This window comes from Phalacrocorax carbo, chromosome 16 (assembly GCF_963921805.1).
Source record: "Phalacrocorax carbo chromosome 16, bPhaCar2.1, whole genome shotgun sequence".
NCBI classification, from domain to species: Eukaryota; Metazoa; Chordata; class Aves; order Suliformes; family Phalacrocoracidae; genus Phalacrocorax; species Phalacrocorax carbo.
In genome coordinates, this window is record NC_087528.1 from 2314465 (window position 1) to 2333833 (window position 19369).

The following is a 19369-nucleotide window of genomic DNA, read 5'->3' on the forward strand; positions in this document are numbered from 1 at the left end:
CGCTGTCTCTGTCCTGGGCTCCCCGGGGGGAGGGGACACACTCATCAGAGCTGCTCATCGTCCCACGGCAGCTCTGCAAATAGCACTGGACGGCAGCAGAGCGCTTCTCCCAGGCTCTGCCACCATCTGCCAGGCTTCTTGTGAGGGGCCCCAGGCCGCACAGGCAGGATGCAGGCTGACTTCTCCCCGGTACAGCAGGGCTCCAAAGGCACTTTCTGGGTGCGATGCAGGAGGTTGTGCTCAGGCATAGCCTCACTGAGGGTTTTGGGACATGAAGCCTCATCCATCCTCCATCCCCCCAGCAGCCTGAAGCGGGCCTGCCCCTGCTTGCCAGCAAGCTCAGTGCCAAACCAGGCCCCTCATCCAGCAGCACCAAATCAAATCATCCCAATTCTTCGTGCTTAACATCACTTAGAATCATAGATTATGACTACCCAAATAAAACTGCTCCCCAAGGGCGAGTGAGGTTGCACAGCCCAGGGACCAGGGATTGGGCTCTTACCGTAAACCCAATGCCCACGGTGGCGGAGAAGGAGCCAGGAATGAACTTGCCCTGGTCAAACTGGACCAGCAGAGATGTCTTCCCCACGCCGCTGTCTCCAACCAGTATCGTCTGCAAAGACCAGGTAAAGAGGCGTCAGCACACGGGAGCAGGTGAAGCCTGAGCCTGCAGGCATGGCTTGCAGCTGGGGGCCGGGTGTTTGGGAAGGGGGTGCCGGGATGATGTGGCAGTGAAGGCAGCAGGATCGGGAGGGACCAGCCCAGCCCCAGCCCGTGGCAAAACCCTAAGCCCCGTGGCACAGCTCCACTGCACAGCCCCACTCGGCAGCAGGTTGTCCCCATGGGCTGCTGGGTGCCGGCATCACAGCCAGATGGCTCGTCCCTCTGTGCCCTGTCCTTTGCTGTCACCTGTGGTCCTGCCACCTGCCTGGGGAGGAATTTCCACCCCTCTGACCATCTCTGTAATAAATGCAATATGCCCTGGGCTGAGCTTCAGGCACGAGCCCCACTATGCCCTCTCCAAGTGCAGAAATGTGGAAAAGAAAGCGAAGTGCAGCCCATCATGGAGAGCAAGCAGGAGAGATGCTCCTGCCCCAGCTGGGGAAGCTGCCATGCAGAGGCAGCCTTGGCTTGCACAGCTTTGGTGGAAAACCTCTTTGGGAGGACTTTGGTGGTGCGGGATTAGGTCCAAAACCATTTAATAAGAGACCGTCTCCCACAGCTGCTGCACACAGCCACTGCCACAGCCACGCCGTCTCTCTGGGGCTCTGAGCTGCCTTCAAGCTGCATTAACTCTGTGTATCCGCAACTCTCCCCACCCAGCAGGATGCTGGGTTTGAAGTCACAGAGCCTCTCTGCCTCTCCAGCCCTCCATGGGAAGCCCCAGGGCTCTCCCACAGGGAGCAAAGCTTGCTTGTCCCCAAGCAGAAGGGACGAGGGAGCTGTGCGGGTGTTGGAGCTGGGGCATTGTCTTCACCTCCTGAGCAGCTCCCGAGCTGCCAGCCTGTGGCCCTGGTACCCACACCACATCCCTGGGGAGCCCGTCCTCCCTTCTGCTACTGCCTGTGTTCCTCCAAATCCCCAGCCTGAGGGAGACCAACAGTGCAAATGCAAACCCCTCCCTCCCCTCTCTGCTGGTATCTGGGTTTTGTTGGCAGAACCACTGGTACAAACATTCCCATCCTTTCAGGAAACTGAGGCACTTCCAACCCTTTTGCAGGGACACAACTTAAAATAAACACTCTGCTAACTGACTTCTTGCTCAGAAGTGGTTTTGGCTCTGTCTTTCAGGACACGGGTGTTCCTGTAGCTCTGACAAGCACCGAGACAGCCCTGTCACCACCGGTGATGCTCCCTACCACCCCTGAGCCAGCAACACGCTGGGGCTGAACCTCCCCACAGCCCTGACCTGTGCTGCATTCACTGCATTTGTTGCTTCCCCCCTCGATTTGCGTTTAGTCCAGTGCAGCTCCAGCAGCCCTGCTCCATCCTGGGGCACCACCCTTTGTTCCCACCCCAGGTGACATCGCAAAGGTCACTCTTTGCCTGCTGAGCCGGAGCTGTTGCTTCAGCATCTTCCCAACAGCCAGGGAGCCGCTCCCTCCATCACGTCCCCTGCACCGAGGGGCCCTGCGGTGGAACCCAACCTGGCACCACTTCAGGCACTGCGCGGACCCCCTCATGAAGTGCAGGGCAGATGAGCACGGACAAATGTGTTTAATCAAGTGCCTGGAGAGCCTGGGCAGATCAAGGCCTGATTTTGTGCCCTGACACGCCATGAGGGAACCAGCCACATGCCACAGCACCCAGTCCTGAGGTTCCTGCACCCCACAGACCCCAACAGAGTGGGCTGAAACCAACAGCCAACAAGCTTCAGGATCACAAATGAAGCAGGAACGTGGACTGGCAGGACACCAGCATCCTGCCTTGCATAAATCATTGCCCCACAACCTGCCTGGAGCCTGTTAACACTGGTACGCTTCAGTGAAATGCTCACTTTGGTGAATCAGCATTTTCCCTCAGAAAAAACATCCCAAACCCCAGATATCTCCTGGGAGAAGCCTGACCTGCTGAGCAGAGCTGTTGGCAGGAGGGGAGCCCTGCACCTCTGCCAGATACGTGCTGCTACACAGACCTATATGCTGAGAGGCAGCAAGCTGCAGCCAGATCTGGAGCAGCCAGAGATTTCTCCCTCCTCCCGAACCAGAGGTTGGGCTGTTTGCGGGTCACTTGTACATTCAGAGCAGCCTCACAGGCTGGGAGCCTGCACAGGAGCTGGGGGGATATTGGCAGGCAGAAATCTCTGGGTGAGGCCCTTGCACATGGGTCAGAAGAGCTGGGTCGCTCCTTTCCCTAGGGGGAAATTCCCTCCCCCGAGCCCCCCTTGGCTTTGCCCTGCGGCCCAGACATGTTCCCCGTGCAGAGAGCAGGATCTGCCCTGGAGCAGCCATGTAGGAAAACACCCCAGGGGTTCATTACTGTGGGGATTTTGCACCCCAGCACTGCATTTTTTGGTGCTACGCACTATTCCCAGGTGAAATACTGGTGCTGGGAGGTGCAACAGACCAGCTGCACCCTGCAGCACTGTCTTTGGGAGCACTTAATGCAGAGAACGGCATTAATTATGGAGGGAGGGAAGCTGGTGAAATGAGCACCAGAAAGCCTCCAGAGGCCAGGATTTACAGAGATCGAGTATAAAAGGCGGACTCCCCTATCAATAATTTAATTGGGATTTATAATAGAGACAACTCATGAATTGCTTCATGACTTAATAATAGTAAAAGTTGGCCTGAATCAGCCAAGAGATTTTCCTAATGATCTTAGGAAAAGCTTAAGGGCTCTGTGGAGGTACAGCACAGTAGAAAGCACTGTGGCCTTCCCCACCGTGGAATAAACATAAAAGAAGCCACTGTGGAGTGGATGTGGCTAGCCAGCTGCTGAAACCTCAGGTTGGACATGCTTGAGTCATGATAGCAAGAAGCCTCCCAGCAACAAACCTCCATACCAGCCCTGCCTCTTGCCAGCATCCTTGGCCACAGCCTGGCCTCCCCAGCACCCCCTCAGCCCCCCAGGTATTCCCAAGGGTTTATTTTTTGGCCTGGAAAACTTTGGTAAAAAGTTTCAAGATTCCTTTTGGTGCTGCATTTCCTCTCCACATGGTGGTGTGGGGATGAAGCGGTGCTTTGCTGGGTGCATGCACAGACAGGCTGGCCAAGGCATAGAGGGAAACATGGCCAAGGCCAGGAGAGCTGCTCGGTGACAGTCCCAAAGCACCGCTCCTAAGCCCCGGAGCGATCAAAGCAATTCCTGTTTCCAGGTGAAGGAGATGATTTCCACTGGGTGGGCAGAGGTAACTTCACTTCCCCACCACCCCACAGCTCACCTGCTCCACGGCCCCAGCAGAAGAGCAGGCACAGCTTGAAACACACTGCCGAGCAGACCTGTCTGCATTAGGGAAAGAGCAAATATCCCTCCTCACACCTCAGATTAGGGGTTTGGGGCTAACTGAGACCTAGACAAATCATCTCCTTTCAAAAGTTCTGCTGGCTTGGTGTAGGTTGCAGAGACAAGGCAGAGCGATGGGGCAGCGAGGGCAAACCCACGCAGATCTCCCCTACCCATGTCAGCAGCCAGGGAGCAAGGAGATATTTTGGTCTAACTTGTCTAGGTAAGAGAAGATCTGCGTGGCTGTCAAGGCAGCGTAGGGAGGTGATTGCCGCATTTCCAATGCCAGCCAAGCGGGAGGAGATCTGAGATAGCACATATGGGTTGAGGTTATCTTCCCAGTTCATTTCTAAGCTTTATCATGCAGTAGCTGGACCTGAGCTAAATGTAGCTAGTAGAAGCCTGACAGGGTAAAACCCCAGTCCTGAGACAGAGGGAGGAGAGAAGTGCCCCCCAGTGGCTCTTCGTCTGCTCTCAGAGAGTTGCTGAAGTCCCAAAGTTTTTCTCCCAGATCAGCAGGATTTGTAACAACAAATTGTGGCAATTGTGCACGTGTACCCCAGCACAGCTGCCTGCAGAGCTCAGCCAGGACGAGACACTGGGTTAGGTCTGCGAGCAAAGCTGTGGCTGCTTTCAGCTCTTCACCACCCCACTCCCACGGTCTCTCAGGGATGCATTACTGAGACTTATTTTTACCCGCTCTATATATGAAATTGCGCTACCTCTCTCCTGTTCCAGACAGTGCTCCAGGGCAATTTAGATGCTGCTGGATGCTGCCTCAAGCTGTCCTGTGCCACAGGGACACCTCAGAACTGTCCCCACCCTGCCTAGGTGTTATTTTACCATGGCCAAGCCCCTTACACTAGCTCAAGCCAGAGCCCGGGGCCCTCTGCCAGCCCTGCTGGGCCCTTGCCCCGGCAGAGGCTGTATTTCAGCCCTGTAGACATGAGCTCTAGGGTGGCACATCAAACAAAAGCTGGCTCAGATCATGCAGGGGATCCCTGTTTGCAAAACCCCTGCTAGCGGTTTGAATCAGCCACAGCCCTGGGGCACATCCGTCTCCCCCAGGAGGGATGGTACTGGGGCTTGTGCCAGCTACATGGATCCAAGCATCCAATGGGTGGAAGAACGATTTGGCAATGGGTCAAATCACCTGAAAGCACAATTTGTCATTTTGTGCCAAGTGAAACTTTTCTGGAACAGCCCAGAATAAACCTCTGCTGTTCCCACTTTGATTTGCTCCTAATCTGTTTCTTCCGCAGGCCTGGGTTTAGCCACCAACCAGAAATCACTTAACCTTTGCCTCCAGAGTACAAAGCTCCCTCGGGGTTTCTCAGCACATCTGAAATGTGATTCCTTGCTCAGAAACATGATCTAGTGAGATATTTGCTGCCTCACGTCCCTGGATTGAAAGCGTACTTGTTTCTGCTTGATAAGCAACCCAGCCAGGAACAGCAGCAAAATACCAAGGGAAAGAGCAGACAACATGGGGCTGGGATGGTTACTTGCCTGGGCAGCTTTTCTGCCCAGAGACTCATTTCCGCCAATGTTATTCCTTTACTGCAGCAGCTCGTTGCTGGAGAAGAGAGAGTTAAGGCTTTGCAAAGAACCAAAGTTTCTTGAGTCATCCCTGGAGGCATGTCCTACGTACTCGCTGTACAACAGAAATGAGAGCTGCTAGTAATTGATATTTTCCTGCTAATCAAGGGCTGGGCACATTGCCCTGAGTAAAGCAGGATATAGAATAGACTGGGATTTGTGAAGAGGGATCCACAGACCCCTGGCCCTTTCCCCTGCCCTGCCTCACCCCTGCTTTTCCCCTCCTCCCCAGGGGTGTCAGTCACTGTGGACTGCAGAAAAGCAGCATGAGGACAGCAAGAAGGAGAGATGGGTGGGCCTGGCAGAGATCAGCATCTCCTCCCTGTCTCCTGAAGTTGCTGGGCAGTGTCTGACTACAAGGAGCAAAAGCGCTGCTCCAGCAGAGCCTGCAGCAGAGCCTGAGCCCCCAGGGTCTTTTGGGGACAGCAGCAGCCGTGTCCACCCTCCGTGCAATGTGGAGTTACAAAACGCAGTCCCAGGGACCCCACAGAAAAGAAGGATTTTAAAGCAAGGAGGGCAGGGATGGACATCTCTTGGGACACTGCTATTTCACAGCAGGGAAGTCCTTTCTCCTTAGGCTGTCACTGGCAAACAGAGCCCTGTGGTGCAGCTCCCCCCGACCCCCTGGAGTATGCACAAGACAGCGGGAGCGGCTGAATGCCAGCCGCGGGCCTGGCCTCTTTCCAGCACTCGTGCTCTCTTTGCTTTTGAAACAGGCCCGATCCTGCCACCCCACCCCGCCCCACCGTCACCCGGGAGGTGGCAGGGACCAGGACCAAGCCACCCAGGTTGCCCAGCCCCCGCCTCCGCGCCAGGGAAGAGCTGCAGCCATATCCCACCCACCCCACCCCACTGGGATGTGGGGTGGGTGATGGACCCCACTGGAAGAAGAGAAGCGAGAAGGGAAGAGGGACAGGGTACGCCGGGGAGGTCCATGCAGGCGCCCTGCCCCGGCGATTGCTCTCAACCTACCCCAGCACCCCCTCACCCCGTCCACTTTGCAGCCCCCCTCCCCTCCGCTGCCCCAGCCCTACCTTGTGCAGCAGGGCCTCGTTGTAGCCAGCCCCCCCCGAGCCGGCGGCGCGGGCCTCCATGGCCGGGGTGCATGGGCCGGCTGCGGGGGGGCCGGGACGCTCCTGCAGCACCGCGGACAGCGCCCGCCCAGGTTCAGCACCGCGGACAGCGCCCGGCTCGACTCCGCTCGGCCCCGTTAGTTCCGGTCTGGCTCCGCAGGGGTCCCGGTTCGGCCCGGCCCGGTTCAGCACAGCCGGGCTGGGTTCGGCCCCTTCGGGTTCTGTTCGGTGCAGCCTGGTTCAGCACAGCACGGCTCGGTTCGGCTCGGTCCGAGCCCTCGCAGGACAGCGAAGCTGTCCCCGGCTCCTCGCCGCCGCCGTGCCCGCCCCGGGAAGGGGGGGCGGGAGGGGGGCCGGTCCCGCCCGGGGGAGGGGAGGCTGTGGGAGCTCCCCTCCGCGCAGGCAGGACCCGCGGCAGTTTCCACAGAACTGCTGGTCCCTCTCCAGCCCCACCCCCCATCTCATCTCCGTCCGCCGTGACAGAGCCCCCCCACCGCTCCACCTCCCCCCCCCCCCCCCCGCCGCCCCGCCCAAGACCGGCTCTGCAAAGCGCCCGGGGCTCCCTGCCCTCTCTACCGGTAAATGCTGCCCTTCCTCCCTCCGCTGCGGGAGGCGCCCCCGGGGCAGGAGCAGGCGGGGTTGGAAGGCAGCCCTGGGCAGAGAGGTTTCACGCTACCGTCTCCGATCAGTCACCAAGCTGAGAGTGCAAAGCTGGATCCGCCACGCTACTTGAGCCCTGCTTCACCCCCAGATCGTTGGCACCCACCTTGGGGAGCCCCACGCCTGCACCAGGACTACTCTGGCTGACACCCCCACAGCTGTCAGCCCATACAGGTGTTGGGCATCCACGGGCAGTGTGGACCTGTGTGGACACCAGGGTTAGCCCTGTGTCACCCCAGGAAGAGGCAGCAGCTTGTGCTAAGCAGGCCATTTCAGCTTCTTTATGAAACTGGTGCCAGCCTGAGCCTAGCTACCCCGGCAGCTCCCTTTGGAAACCCACTGCATCCACAGAGCCCAGGCAGGAGCCTGCTTGGAGCGAAAAACAAAACATATTTAGAAACAGGAGAAATCTGTGCCTAAACACGGAGGTGACAGTCAATATCTCATTGAGATCCTTTTATTTACAACTCCCTTCAGAGCAATCTAGTTCTGTCAATTAGACTGGAAATAAATTAATCTTTACTGAGAAGTTTATTTAAGAGAGACTCTCCGGTTCCCCCCTTCCAGATCAGCAGACGGCCCCAAGCCAGAGGAACAGACTATGTTTCCAAGAACCATCTGCACCCGTCCGATTGCTGTTTGACTGCCTGGGCCTGACGTTGCTAATTATATCTGCCCATTATTGCTTCTGACAGCAGAGATGGTTCTGCCGGGTCATATGATCAGTCTTGGCAACAACAGCCAGAAAAGATGAAAAACAACCCAGAGGCCAAGAAGCTAAATGCAGGTCCGACACAGACCACCCTGCAGGCAGACCAATCCGTTGGTCTCAAGCACTGGAAGATGATCAACAGCACAAAAATAAACAGTATCATGAGTGGATAATTTATCAGTGGTGAGGCCAGCATCATGGTTCAACATAGCGCACATACCCCACACCAGGTAGGGTCAGGAAGATGAGAACAGCAAAACTCAGGGGGACTTCAATGAAGCCATGGCAACTCTGTCCGCTTAAATACACCAAGAACTTGGCAAAAAGCCTTCTCATGGGTGTTCCAGTGCCATATCAGCCCCTTGAGGATGGAGACCTCATGCTAACATGTCTCAGGTGTGTGCTCAGCCTTCCCCTGCCCCAGCACCCATGCAGAGCAGGGGTACTGCCCCAGTCCGAGCTGCCTGCTGGGTCACACAGACCCCAGAGACCCAGACCTACCACAGGCACCCTGCGGCTCCACCCTGGGCACCCAAGCTGTGCTGGTGCTCAGACAAACCTCTCCCGGGGGTGGGATGAACTTAGCCCTCATTGAGGAGGAGAGGAAGCCCCCAATACACCACTGGGTCCAAGACTCCAGCCCTACTTACCTCTGGAAGGGGACTCCTGGCACCCCCCTGCTGCAGGAGGGGCTCTGAGGGCATCCTCTGACCCACCTCAACTCCAGCAATATTTGTCTCCCTTTTCTGAGTTGCAGAGGAAAGCGGCAAGGAGCTGCTGCTGAGCGAGAGCCTGGCTGGGAGGAAGGAAAGCCTTGTAAGGCCAAGTTCTTCTTTCCTACTGCAGGCACTGGCGTTACACCAGAGACACATTTAGCCCTGTGGGTTTAACAGTGCTCAGGAGGTCGGCAGGTTTCCTACCTATCATGATATTGCCAAGTGTAATGCAGCCTAATGAGACAACACAGATTGCTGGCAAAACACAGGCACTGGCACAACCTGGCATGGCTCCAAGGGCTTTATAACACTTTATGGCTCTGGGGTCTGGACCCAACACAGATAAGTGTTATCAGTAGCTTGATGGGAGCCCTGCAGCCTGACACCTGCATCACCCTCCTCCCCTCACACACCAATAAATATCTTTCCCCACCATTCAAAGCAAACCAGTCGCTCTCCCAGCCTCCCCCAGACCCCAGCAGAGGTTTCTGGGAGCCAGAGAGCAGTTTATAGCCCGCAGCAAACCCTGACCAGATGACCTCAGTGCCGAGCAATGAAATCAGAGGCAACGACCTGCAAATGGCAGGAATGATTTCAAATAAACTTGCAATTTAGACCCATTGTTTGATCTGGTGTGCTGGTAGACTGTGTGCCTGATAGCTTAATTACTTGTCTATTTGCCTTGGGAAGAAGTACAGCTGTAGCAGTGGAGGATTTACTGCCAGCTCAGGAGTTTCTACTCCACTGTCCCCCTTGCCCGGTCCTGCTCATTGTCCGCTGCCCAACACCAATAACCTGCTGTAATATGTCCCTGATCTGCCCTTACAACACTTTTTGGGGGAGACCTGGGACCTGCCAAACTCATTCCTTCCCTATGAACTAGGGAGGAGCCAGAATTTCATCCTTTGAATCTGTTGAATTTTGCTTTCTTAATTCCACTGTGATAACTAACCCCTGCCTTAACCCTTTCTGGCTGAGGAGTCCAGCCAAAGGCACAGCCCGGAGTAAATCCTCCACCATCACAAAGTCTGCAAGGATTTCTCTTAGTAGCTTTGCTAAGTCAGTAGATCTGGGAATGATCTGGGTTTATCTTGGTTATCGGAGATGGCAGCAAAAGGAGAGATCAGACAGTGCATGCTCAATCAGCCAGCACTAAAGGAGCTGCGTTAGCAATTACCGTATTCAGCCTTATCTCCTAAAGACAATTTCCTCAAAGTTGCTAAAGCTGCCTATGAAAGCACAGCCTGAAACACCCGGATTATTTTTCAAAGGTCCTAGATTAAATAACAGAATCAGGGGTTGGAAATGTCATTGAAGCCCAGGGCAGAGGAGGACTCTGGAAAGGCTCAGCTGTGGCAGCAAGTAGTAAGGTGGGATGGGAGCAGGGGAGGACCTGCTGGTGTGAGGCCCTGCACTGAGGGGTGTACACACTGATTGATTCAGTTGCTGCCTGTCCCATGGGGGCTTTGAGCCTCTTTGTTAAGGCCACCACCAGAGACTAAACCCTGACCCAGAATCTCACCAGAGCGGGGGCAAATGCAGCATCCGATCGTGTCGCTCCATGTCCCGTCGCTGCTGGGCTGGGGCTGGGAATGGCTGCCCACAGGCAGGCGCTGGGCAGGGGCTGCAGGAGCACAGGTGTCAGCTCCTCTCCTGCAGCCGTGTTCCCATCACCAGCCATCGCTCTGCCGCTGCCAGGGCTGCTTTGCTCACTGACATGGCTACTGAGCCGCACCCGAGTGCTTGCTCCAGCACTAAGTGTGGCTGAGACACAAAGATGAACTGATTTGTTCCTGTCGGGATGCATCACTGGGACTCCTGAGAAGTGTTTCAGCAATGCTTCTTCTCTTACAGAATAGCCTTGCCTTGTGTTTCCCAAGCCACTTGCTGCTGAAAGAATCACAGAATGGTGGGGGTTGGAAGGGACCTCTGGAGATCATTTCATCCAACCCGCTGCTTGAGCAGGTACACGTAGAGCAGGGGGCACAAGAACACATCCAGGTGGAGATACGGAGAGAGGAAAGGAGGTCTTGGTGCAAGAGCAGGGCAGGACCCAGCCCTGGCAAAGAGGACCCGGCTCTGCCCATCATGACCCCCTTGCCCTGCCCGTGGCAGGGAGGGCAGTGTCTTCCCAGCCACAGCCACCCCACGGAGACGCTGGCACAGAGCCTGGTGCCTTTCCCTGCCCTCTGCTGCAGCCTCCTCCACAGGCAGCTGTGTTTATTCATTCCCTGCCAGGGTGTCTGCAGGACCCCAGCATCCACGCCTGTGCCCCGGCTGGAGGGTGTCGGGCAGGCTCTGCACAGGGCGCTCTCTGTTTCTGCAGGGGACGAGGTGCTGCGACTCCGCACCACGCCCTGCTGAAGTGGTTTCTGTCTGAATTGCTGCACTTGCTTTCAGTTTCATCTCTTTCAAACTGACACTATTTAATTGGGATAAATACCACAGTCCCTTGTGTGACAGAACCTCTCACAGCAGCGCTCTGGGGCTCCTTCCTGCCTGCTCCCATCTTGTTCTTCCACTCCAGGAGCACCACAGGCTGCCCAGGTGGTTTGGGGCTGAGGTTCTAAGCAGGAGCCGTCCCCTTTGCAAACCCCTCATCGACACCCCCCAGCCACATCCCTGCTGCAGCCAGGGCCCCTTGGCCCAACAGGGGTAAAATCGTGGGAGTTGCAGCATCGGTGCTGGGCAGCTGCAAATCTCTGCAGTGCCCTCGGGGGCAGGAAGGAGACCTGCCTTTGGCCACTGCAACAGAGTCAGGAACTCTCTGGAGGGTAACACGGTCCTGGGGGCTGCGGTGACAGGGAGCAACTGGCTCCGGACTGTCCCAGCCCCTGCCCTGGGGTCCTGCCCAGAAACCAAACCTGAAAGAGAGAAAGGGAAGGGGAAATGATACCTCTTATCTGATGGTGATAGTACGGTTGCGGCTTGAAAAATTCCCCCAGCCTCTCTACTGAAGTGGCTTTTTTAAGAACTACCTCTGGTTGCATTTGGGTAACCAAGCTGCCCTCAGAATCCCCAGCCAGCAAATGCCTTTGTAGGTGCCTTCACCGTGCATATTCCAGCCGGAGCCTCCACCTCTGAGCTGCTTCTCCCAATCCTCCTCCTGCCCCAAGGGAAAGGTGGGAAGGGCCCACTGTGCTTTGCCCGGCAGTGGCAGGGATGCCAGCACATCACCTCTCCAGGCCGCATGAAAAAACCCTTGCAGGGTAACTTGGTGCCTGCCTCCCCGGTTCCTGGGTGGGCTGAACACCTTTTTGTCTGTGTTTTGAAGAGCTCGACCCTCTGCCATATCCTGCAGCTCAGCGCTGCTGTCTCAGCAGCTCTCGTGTACCATCGGCGGTATACCATCACCGGGAGAGGCGGCGCGTGACACCTTGGTGGGGACCAGATCTCCCACCCTGGCCTCCACACTCCCAGTCACACCAGGACTGGCTCTGGGCCACACAGACTCTGGGGCAGATGGAAAGTAAACCCCGGCTCCTCCAGCTGCTGCCTCTCACGCACACAGCCCAGAGCAGCCCAGCACACAGGTACCAGCAGGAGCAGAGCGCAGGCCGCTGGCCCGTAGCAATTTGGCCAACCTCAGCATATGTCTCCTCTTTAGCAACAGGTTTTCCCCTTTGAATAGCTGAGCTTAATTTTACATCAGCCCTGAAACTCTTAAACAGAAAGTGAAGGCTGAGTTTAGCCTGTCAAGGTCTTTGCCTAAGCCATCCCCCTCCTCGTCTCCCTGGCAGCTGGAGCTGCTGGGAAGGGTGCAGTTACGACTTGGGCTGCACAAGTTCAGAAAGCAGCGGTTGGTGCGGGTCTCCCTGGCCCAGGGCAGCAGCCGTACGCGTTGCCCCGAGCTAGAGAAGTGAGGTGGCACTCGCGCCCTGGGGGGAGCGGTGCCAGGGCAGGAAGCCGAGGAGCGGAACTGTGGTGGTGAAGGGCGCCTTCGGCATGGCCGCTGCCGGGAACATGTAGCTCCGGGGGGTGAGAGTTGAGTCTGCAGCTGCCCGGTGAGCAGGATGGGGGAAAGGCTCCTGGTCTGGACCTGGATTCTCCTCCCAGGTGAGAGAGGGATCTTCTTGTGTTGGTGGGAGCAGGTAAGGGCTCACCGGGGCTGTGCCAACCTTCCAAAATCCACATCTTCATCCAGCAGTGATGGGAATGCCTCACGGATATATTTCTTCCCTACTTTCCCCTCTGCCAAGAGCTGATTAATTATTTCAATCTCATGCAGAGGGTGGCAAGCTTTTCCAACACACAGATCCCTAAAACCACCCTGTGGGAGGCTGTAGGGAGCCTGCAAATCCTGTGACCCTGCCATGCCGGGTGGGCAGGGCAGACAGGGTGGGCTTGCTACCTTGCACTTGCCAGCAGCGATGGCTTTAACAGAAACCTGAACGCTTTGGGGTGTGCGGCAGCGTGCCGGGGGGTTTGGCTTTGGGGTATGGCAGAGGTGAAGCTCCTGGGGGTGCTGCGGAAAAGTGGTGCGATATTTGACATTTCTTCCAGTCTTTTAAACCTGACCCTGGGAGAGCCTGGGGTGGGACTGCTCTGCCCAGGGCTGGAGGGGCATCTCATCTCAGAAGAGCCCACTGGCAGAAGCAGAAGTGGATTTTTGTGGGGAGGCAAAGAGAGACTGAGCCGTTCCCCCCGCGCCCTACCTCCCTTCTCGGCCCCTGGTCCCACACAGGCTCCCCCACCTTGAACCCAGTGCACCTCCAATGCTCACCCCTGCACAGCTCCTGGCAGCCCTCCTCGGGGCAGGACCACGGGGCTGCAGCCCCGCTCGCTACGGGAGAGGTTTTCTGGGGGCAGCACGAAGCGACTCATGTGGCAGCGGGATGGGCAGCAGGCTGGGGACTGGCAGAAGGTGTGTGCTTGCCCGAAGGCTGGCACAGTCTCTGTCCCTGCAGGATGCTGGGCTCTGCAGGGCCCCAGGGAGGTGAGCGGCTTCCTGGGGGGCTCTGTGAAGGTACCCTGCGAGTACGAGCCGGAGCTTGTGAACGCCAGTAAGTACTGGTGCAGGGGCATCAGCTGGTTGTCCTGCTCCATCCTCGTTCAGACCACGGCCCCCAGGGTTGAGGTGCAGAGGGACAGGGTGTCCCTGCGAGATGACCCCACTCGGCGCATGTTTGTGGTAACCATGGAGAACCTGAGAATGGAGGATGGGGATCAGTACTGGTGCGGGATCCAGGTAGCCTGGTATGACCCCATGGTCCTCGTCAAGGTGTCTGTTCTCCCAGGTAAGTGCCTGGCACGGCTGTTCTGCTTTGATGGAGGCTGGAGGGGCAGAGGGAATGGAGAGTGGGGAGGATTGGGAGGGAGGACAAGAAGAGCCAGGGTGGGAAGAAAACTCCCTCCCAGCTGCCTTTGGCCATCCCCCACCTCACTCCTGTGGTGCACGCAGCCCCCCTGGGACCATGCCTGGGTGTTCCCCAGCTCCAAAGCCCCCAGTCACCAACCTCACCACGGCGCTTTGCTTCCCATCTGTTTACACCACAGTGCCCAATACAACACACTATGACCTCCACATGACACAGAGGGAAGAGGCCACATCTGCTCCCACCTTCCCATGGACTCCCCTGGAGCTGGAAAACACCACGGCCACACTGAAAGCCAGAAATCTGCAGGCTAGGTGAGTGCCAGGGCCACTGGGGAGCAGAGGGACCGTCCCCAGCGCACGGACCAGGCAGCCTGAAGATGCAGCATCCAGCTCCATCCTGCCCACAGGGCTTTGGGGCCAGCGGGGTGTATCTGGAGAAAGCAAAATGTGATGCTAAGGGGGCTGCTGTATCCCTGCATGCCATATGGCTGCAGTGGTTGGGGCTTCCAGGGTCTTTTCCCAGCTTCCACAGGACTGCTGGGGACCCCGACACCCCAGGCAGGTGTGTGCCGTGCCTGGGCACTTGTTCATGGAGGTGGGGGATGAGTCTATACAGCTGCTCAGGCCAAGTTGAACAGACTTTTTGTGTACATGCACATGGATCCCTGGCCAGTAAACCTAGAAGTCCTTGGAATATCCTTTCAAGCTCATGTAGTCTCATGTTCCCAGGGCTGTGCTAAACACAGGCATGAAAGCCCTCCCTGGGGCACAGGGCTGCAGAGGGGCCAGTGCAGAAGGGCAGTAACACCCTTTTCTCCCCTCCTAGCACCCCAACCCTGCTCGTCATGATCCTGACACCCTCCACTGTGCTGGTGCTGCTTTTGGGCATCATCATCCACTGCAGGATGAGAAGATCATTGCTGCAGAGGAGCGGAGGTACCAGTGATCTGGGGGCCCAAGCTGTGGCTCTCCTCTGTGAAGTGGCTGTGGGGGTCCCCATGCTGCTCCCCAGCAGCTGTCCCCCCAGCCCAGCACACCAGATGCTGCCCTCCCACTCCCACCCCAGGGGTGAGCAGGGCTTGGGGTCAAAGGGGCTGGAGCCTTTCCCAGGACCCCAACCCAGGGGCTCTTGGCAAAGTCAGGCCAGACCTGAGGTTGCACAGGAACTGATAGGACACCCATGGAGAAGGGCTCAGGAACCCCCAAAGTGCTCCCCTTCAGCAACGGGAGCTCCATGTTGGTCTGACCCCTTTTCTTTTGCTCTTCCCCCAGCAGCCCGGGCTGTGGGGTGGAAGAGGGACAAGGACCTCCAGGTACTGCAGGTGGGAGGGCAGTGAGATGGGGGTCTTGTGATGGCTCCACTAAAAAGGGAGCCACTGCCTGGAACCCCACTTGTCCTCAACACACCTCATCCCCTCCAGGTCACTGCAAGCTGGGAGCGAGAAGCAGATTCCAATAACGTCTATGTGAACAGGGAGTGGGAGCTCAGCTCGCCCGAGGATGACTATGAGAATAGCCCGGCCACGTGGCAGGTAAAGTGGCTGGGGCAGCTCCCTGAGCACTCAGCAAGTTACCCCATGGGTGGTCCTTGCTCCCAATCCCACAGCGAGGAGGAGCTGCCCCACTTTGGGGTGCAGCGAGGAGAAGCTGCCCTGCTTCAGGGTCACACTCCTTCCCCCACACCAGCCTTTCCCCTCCCTTTAACAGCCATCCCAGGCAGCAGCTATCAAACCCTGTAGGAACAGGAACAAACTTTTAGGGCTCTAGCATGGGCAGACCTGCAAAGTGCCACAAATCTTCACATTTCTCCCCCATTTCAGGACTTTAAAAAGGGAGTCGAAGTTTCTGTTTCCAGAGCTCCTGAACTGCAGCCGATCTACATGAACACCCACTGAGCGGCTCCACATTTGGCCCCTCGCTGCCAGAAAGCCCCATGTTGGGAACAGCCCTCCCCTGCAGCTCTCCCACTCTCCAGGGCATGTTTCCCCACTGCTTCCTCATCTCTCACTGCCTGTCCCAATGAGATTCCTTGTCCCCCGCAGAAGCAACCCCCATCCCCTCCATACTGCACAAGACCAGGGACCCCTGTGCTACAGAGCCCTGCAGTGGGATGCACCTGCCACCAGGCCAGCAGCGCTGTTTGTCCCCACCCTGCCATGAGGTTATTAAATGAAATGAGATTGGGATATTTGGGATGTGTTTAAAATAACCCCCAGTCAGGGATATCAGGTCCAGCATCCCCACTCCCAGCTGTGGGGAACCAGGGGATGCAACGCTTCCGCAGTTCTTGTTCTCAGCAATGAGGAGCATATGAGGAGGAAGGGGACGTCAGCATGTGCTCAGAGACGTGACCTCCTTCCCCTACCCGGCCCCAGTGTCTCCGAGGTGCCTCGGGAAGGAGGTGCTGCTGTGGCCAGTGTGGTCACCCTGTTCCCACACAGCCCTCAGACTTCTGCTTCTTCATTTTTACTTGGTGCATTGTTTCCTTCCCTCTGGGTCTTTGCACAGAGCGAAGGAGCTGAAGGGCAGGGTGGGGTGGAGGAGGGATCCTGGGGGACCCTGGCTGCAGGGAGTCCCATCCTGCTCCCCCCACCCCAGTCTCCCACACAGCTGTCAGGGTTTCAGCTGCATATCCTGGGTGGGGCACCTGCACAAGGAAAAGCAGGTTTGGACAGGTCTCACCATCTACCCACACAGAATCACCCTACCGCAAAATGGAAATCTACTCAAGAGTTTTAGAAAGAGGAAGAAAAACCAAAAGGATGGAGGGAAAAAGAAGTGGGGCAGTGCTGCATGAAGGGCCTGCAGACAGCCCTGTGATGGCAGCCTGGGCAGCGGGTGTCCAAGCTGGAGCTCAAGCTGGGGGGAAGCTCAGCTCCATCCCTGCCTGTCACAGGCCAGGGGAGCTCCTCCGGGTGCTGCTTGCTCCCGAGGGCAACCCAAGCAAGAAGCTCCGGTGCCAAATGGGGAGCAGGAGCACAGGGAGAGCCGCTGCCTGGACCAGCTCCAGCAATGCAGCCGTGCTCCCAATTTTCCTCTGAACCCCAGCATAGTCATACCTGGGATAAAAAAGCCAGAGGAGGAGGAGGAGGAAGAAGCCCCACACCCCACATTATCCCAAGCACTCTGTCCCAGCAAACACCATCGGCACTTGCTTCCCATCAGTGGCCAGGGAGGAGGCAGTGGTGATGGAAGAGGCCCATGGGACCCAGTATAAACCAGTGGCAGAAGTTGGGAGGGGTGACAGGTTGCTGTCTCCTGGGGATGCTTGCAGGTGCAGGCAGAGTGTGCTGGAGCCCAATGCAGGGTCCAGCCCCAGGCTGGTTTTGGGGCTCCTGGCACCCATCACGGCGCGGGCAGGACGGTGGAGCCGCCCATTGCACATGACAGTGAGCACTAACGCTGAGCCCCAGCGCTGAGGCCAGGGAGTGCCTGCCAAACTCACCTCTGGCAGCCAGATGACATAAAGCTGAATTTTTAGACCAGGAAAAGGGGTAGACACAACACCCCCTGCCCTTGGGAAAACCTCTGGTTCACAGCGGGTGGAGAAATGTCTCAGACTGGGGAGACACAGCCCAGAGAATCAGGGGTGCAGCTGGGCAGGCAGGTGCATGCAAGGCACATCCCACAGGGATGCCGATGGGGCAGGGGCATGTGCTGGAGGGGACGAGCAAGCGTTCGCCTGCTGCCAGAGGAGACATGGGGGATCCACAGTCACCTCCAGCCGCCAGTTCCCATGAGGACCTCCTTTTATGCAGCTGTATCAGCTGCCCCGGCAGCTCTGCTGGATCTCTACCGCCGCAACGGAGCATTCTCTCCACCAGCGACGTGGTGTGAGCCTGGGGCACTGGGTGGGCACGGGGAAGGGCAATGGCTCTCACCACCACGGGCAGCAGTGGGTGCCCCTGTACAAGGTGGCTTGCACCTTTGGGGGTGATGCAGTGGGGTCCCAGGCTGTAGTCCCCACTTCGTGTCCCACCCTGCAGCTGGCTGCAGAGGGGCTGTGGGAGGGCACTGGCTCACAGGGCACTGAAAAAGCAAAGTCCCAGCCTTGTGAGCGAGAGAAGCAGCCCCGCTTCTCTTCCCTCACCTAGAGCCCCAGGGGACCATCCCTCAGCGCCCTGGTGCTCAGCACGGCCCTGCTCTCCCTCCTGGCTGCTGCCAGCTCCACCAGGCTCCTCTGCACCCGGTGCAGGAGGGGGAAAGGTAATGGTACCCGTAAACATCCCATCCCACACACACCCCAGTGCCCATCCCAGGACCTGGGGGACAAACCCACCCTGTGCATGGGGCTGTGGGGATCTCCCCGCTCCCAGTGAGACAGAAAACCTCACCCCGTGTCTCTTCTTTCTGGCACGCTGCCCTCTTGCACCAAAGACCCCGCTGCCCCTGCGAGCCGGGCACTGCCATGGAGCTGGACCACGGCCCCGTCTATGGCAACGAGCTGGCGCTGGTAGAGGTGAGAGCCCCTGCTGCGGGCAGCGAGGGCAATGCGGGCAGCGCAGGCAGAGCAGGCAGCGGGGGTAGGGGCCATACAGAGCGGTTGCCCACCCTGGGCAGCCCCCCACACCGCCCAGCTGTGCCCCAGGGCTGTGGGGACATGCTGTCCCCTTGCCAGGGTGGCTGCAGTGACACGGAGCGGGACCCTGAGCTGAAGGATGATGGTATCTACACAAACACCCTGTGTTGGGAGGGTGTGACGGGGATGCCTGGCCAGCGTTGCCTGGGAGAAGAGGTTTTCTACTTGTCCTAGTGGAGCACCCCTTGTGGGCAGAGGGTCCCTGTGGGGCCACCCCCAGGGATGCCCTTGTGATCACCCCTGGGGATGTCCTTGCTGCGGTAGAGGAGGCAAAGGATTGTTGCAGAAGGCATTACAGATGCTGTCCCATCACTGTGGTGTCTCAGCGGTGTGACAGCCTCTACCCATGAAGCTGGAGCCCGAGGCCATGCTGGCACCGTCCCCCAGCCCGTGGGGCCCTGAGAACACCCTGCCCCTGCTTTGGCAGATTGACCCACACCTCTCAGCTGGCAAGAACCCACACCCCTGATTCCTGCACCGGCTGAGGAGCGGGGTGTTTTCCTGGCTTAGCAGCAAACATTGCTTTGGGTTCAGATAAATCCAATAAAGAAATTCCTCTGGGGGGAGGGCTCTGTCTGGAGGGGACAAGGAACCTGGTGCAGCCACAGAGCTGCTTGGCTGCTGTCATCCCTTCTGGGGGTCCCTGGGGCACCCCGGTACTGCTGGCACTACATCAGGAGGGGGCAATGGGAACCGACACTCAAAGCAAGGAAGGCAAGAGCAGCAGGGGAAGCGGCTGCAGCCCTGGCTGCCCACCCTTTCCAGGAA

At 57.8% G+C, this 19369-nt stretch overlaps 1 protein-coding gene across 1 annotated transcript; it reads left to right on the forward strand.

The window, feature by feature from the left end:
• Positions 1-12504: 12504 nt before the first annotated feature.
• On the forward strand, positions 12505-15359 carry LOC104050089 (CMRF35-like molecule 3). The gene is made up of 5 exons (XM_064467417.1): positions 12505-12761; positions 13613-13942; positions 14202-14334; positions 14849-14958; positions 15295-15359. Exons 1-5 carry the CDS (start codon positions 12719-12721, stop codon positions 15357-15359), a joined length of 681 nt encoding a protein of 226 aa, XP_064323487.1. The 5' UTR covers positions 12505-12718.
• The last annotated feature ends 4010 nt before the right edge of the window (positions 15360-19369 follow it).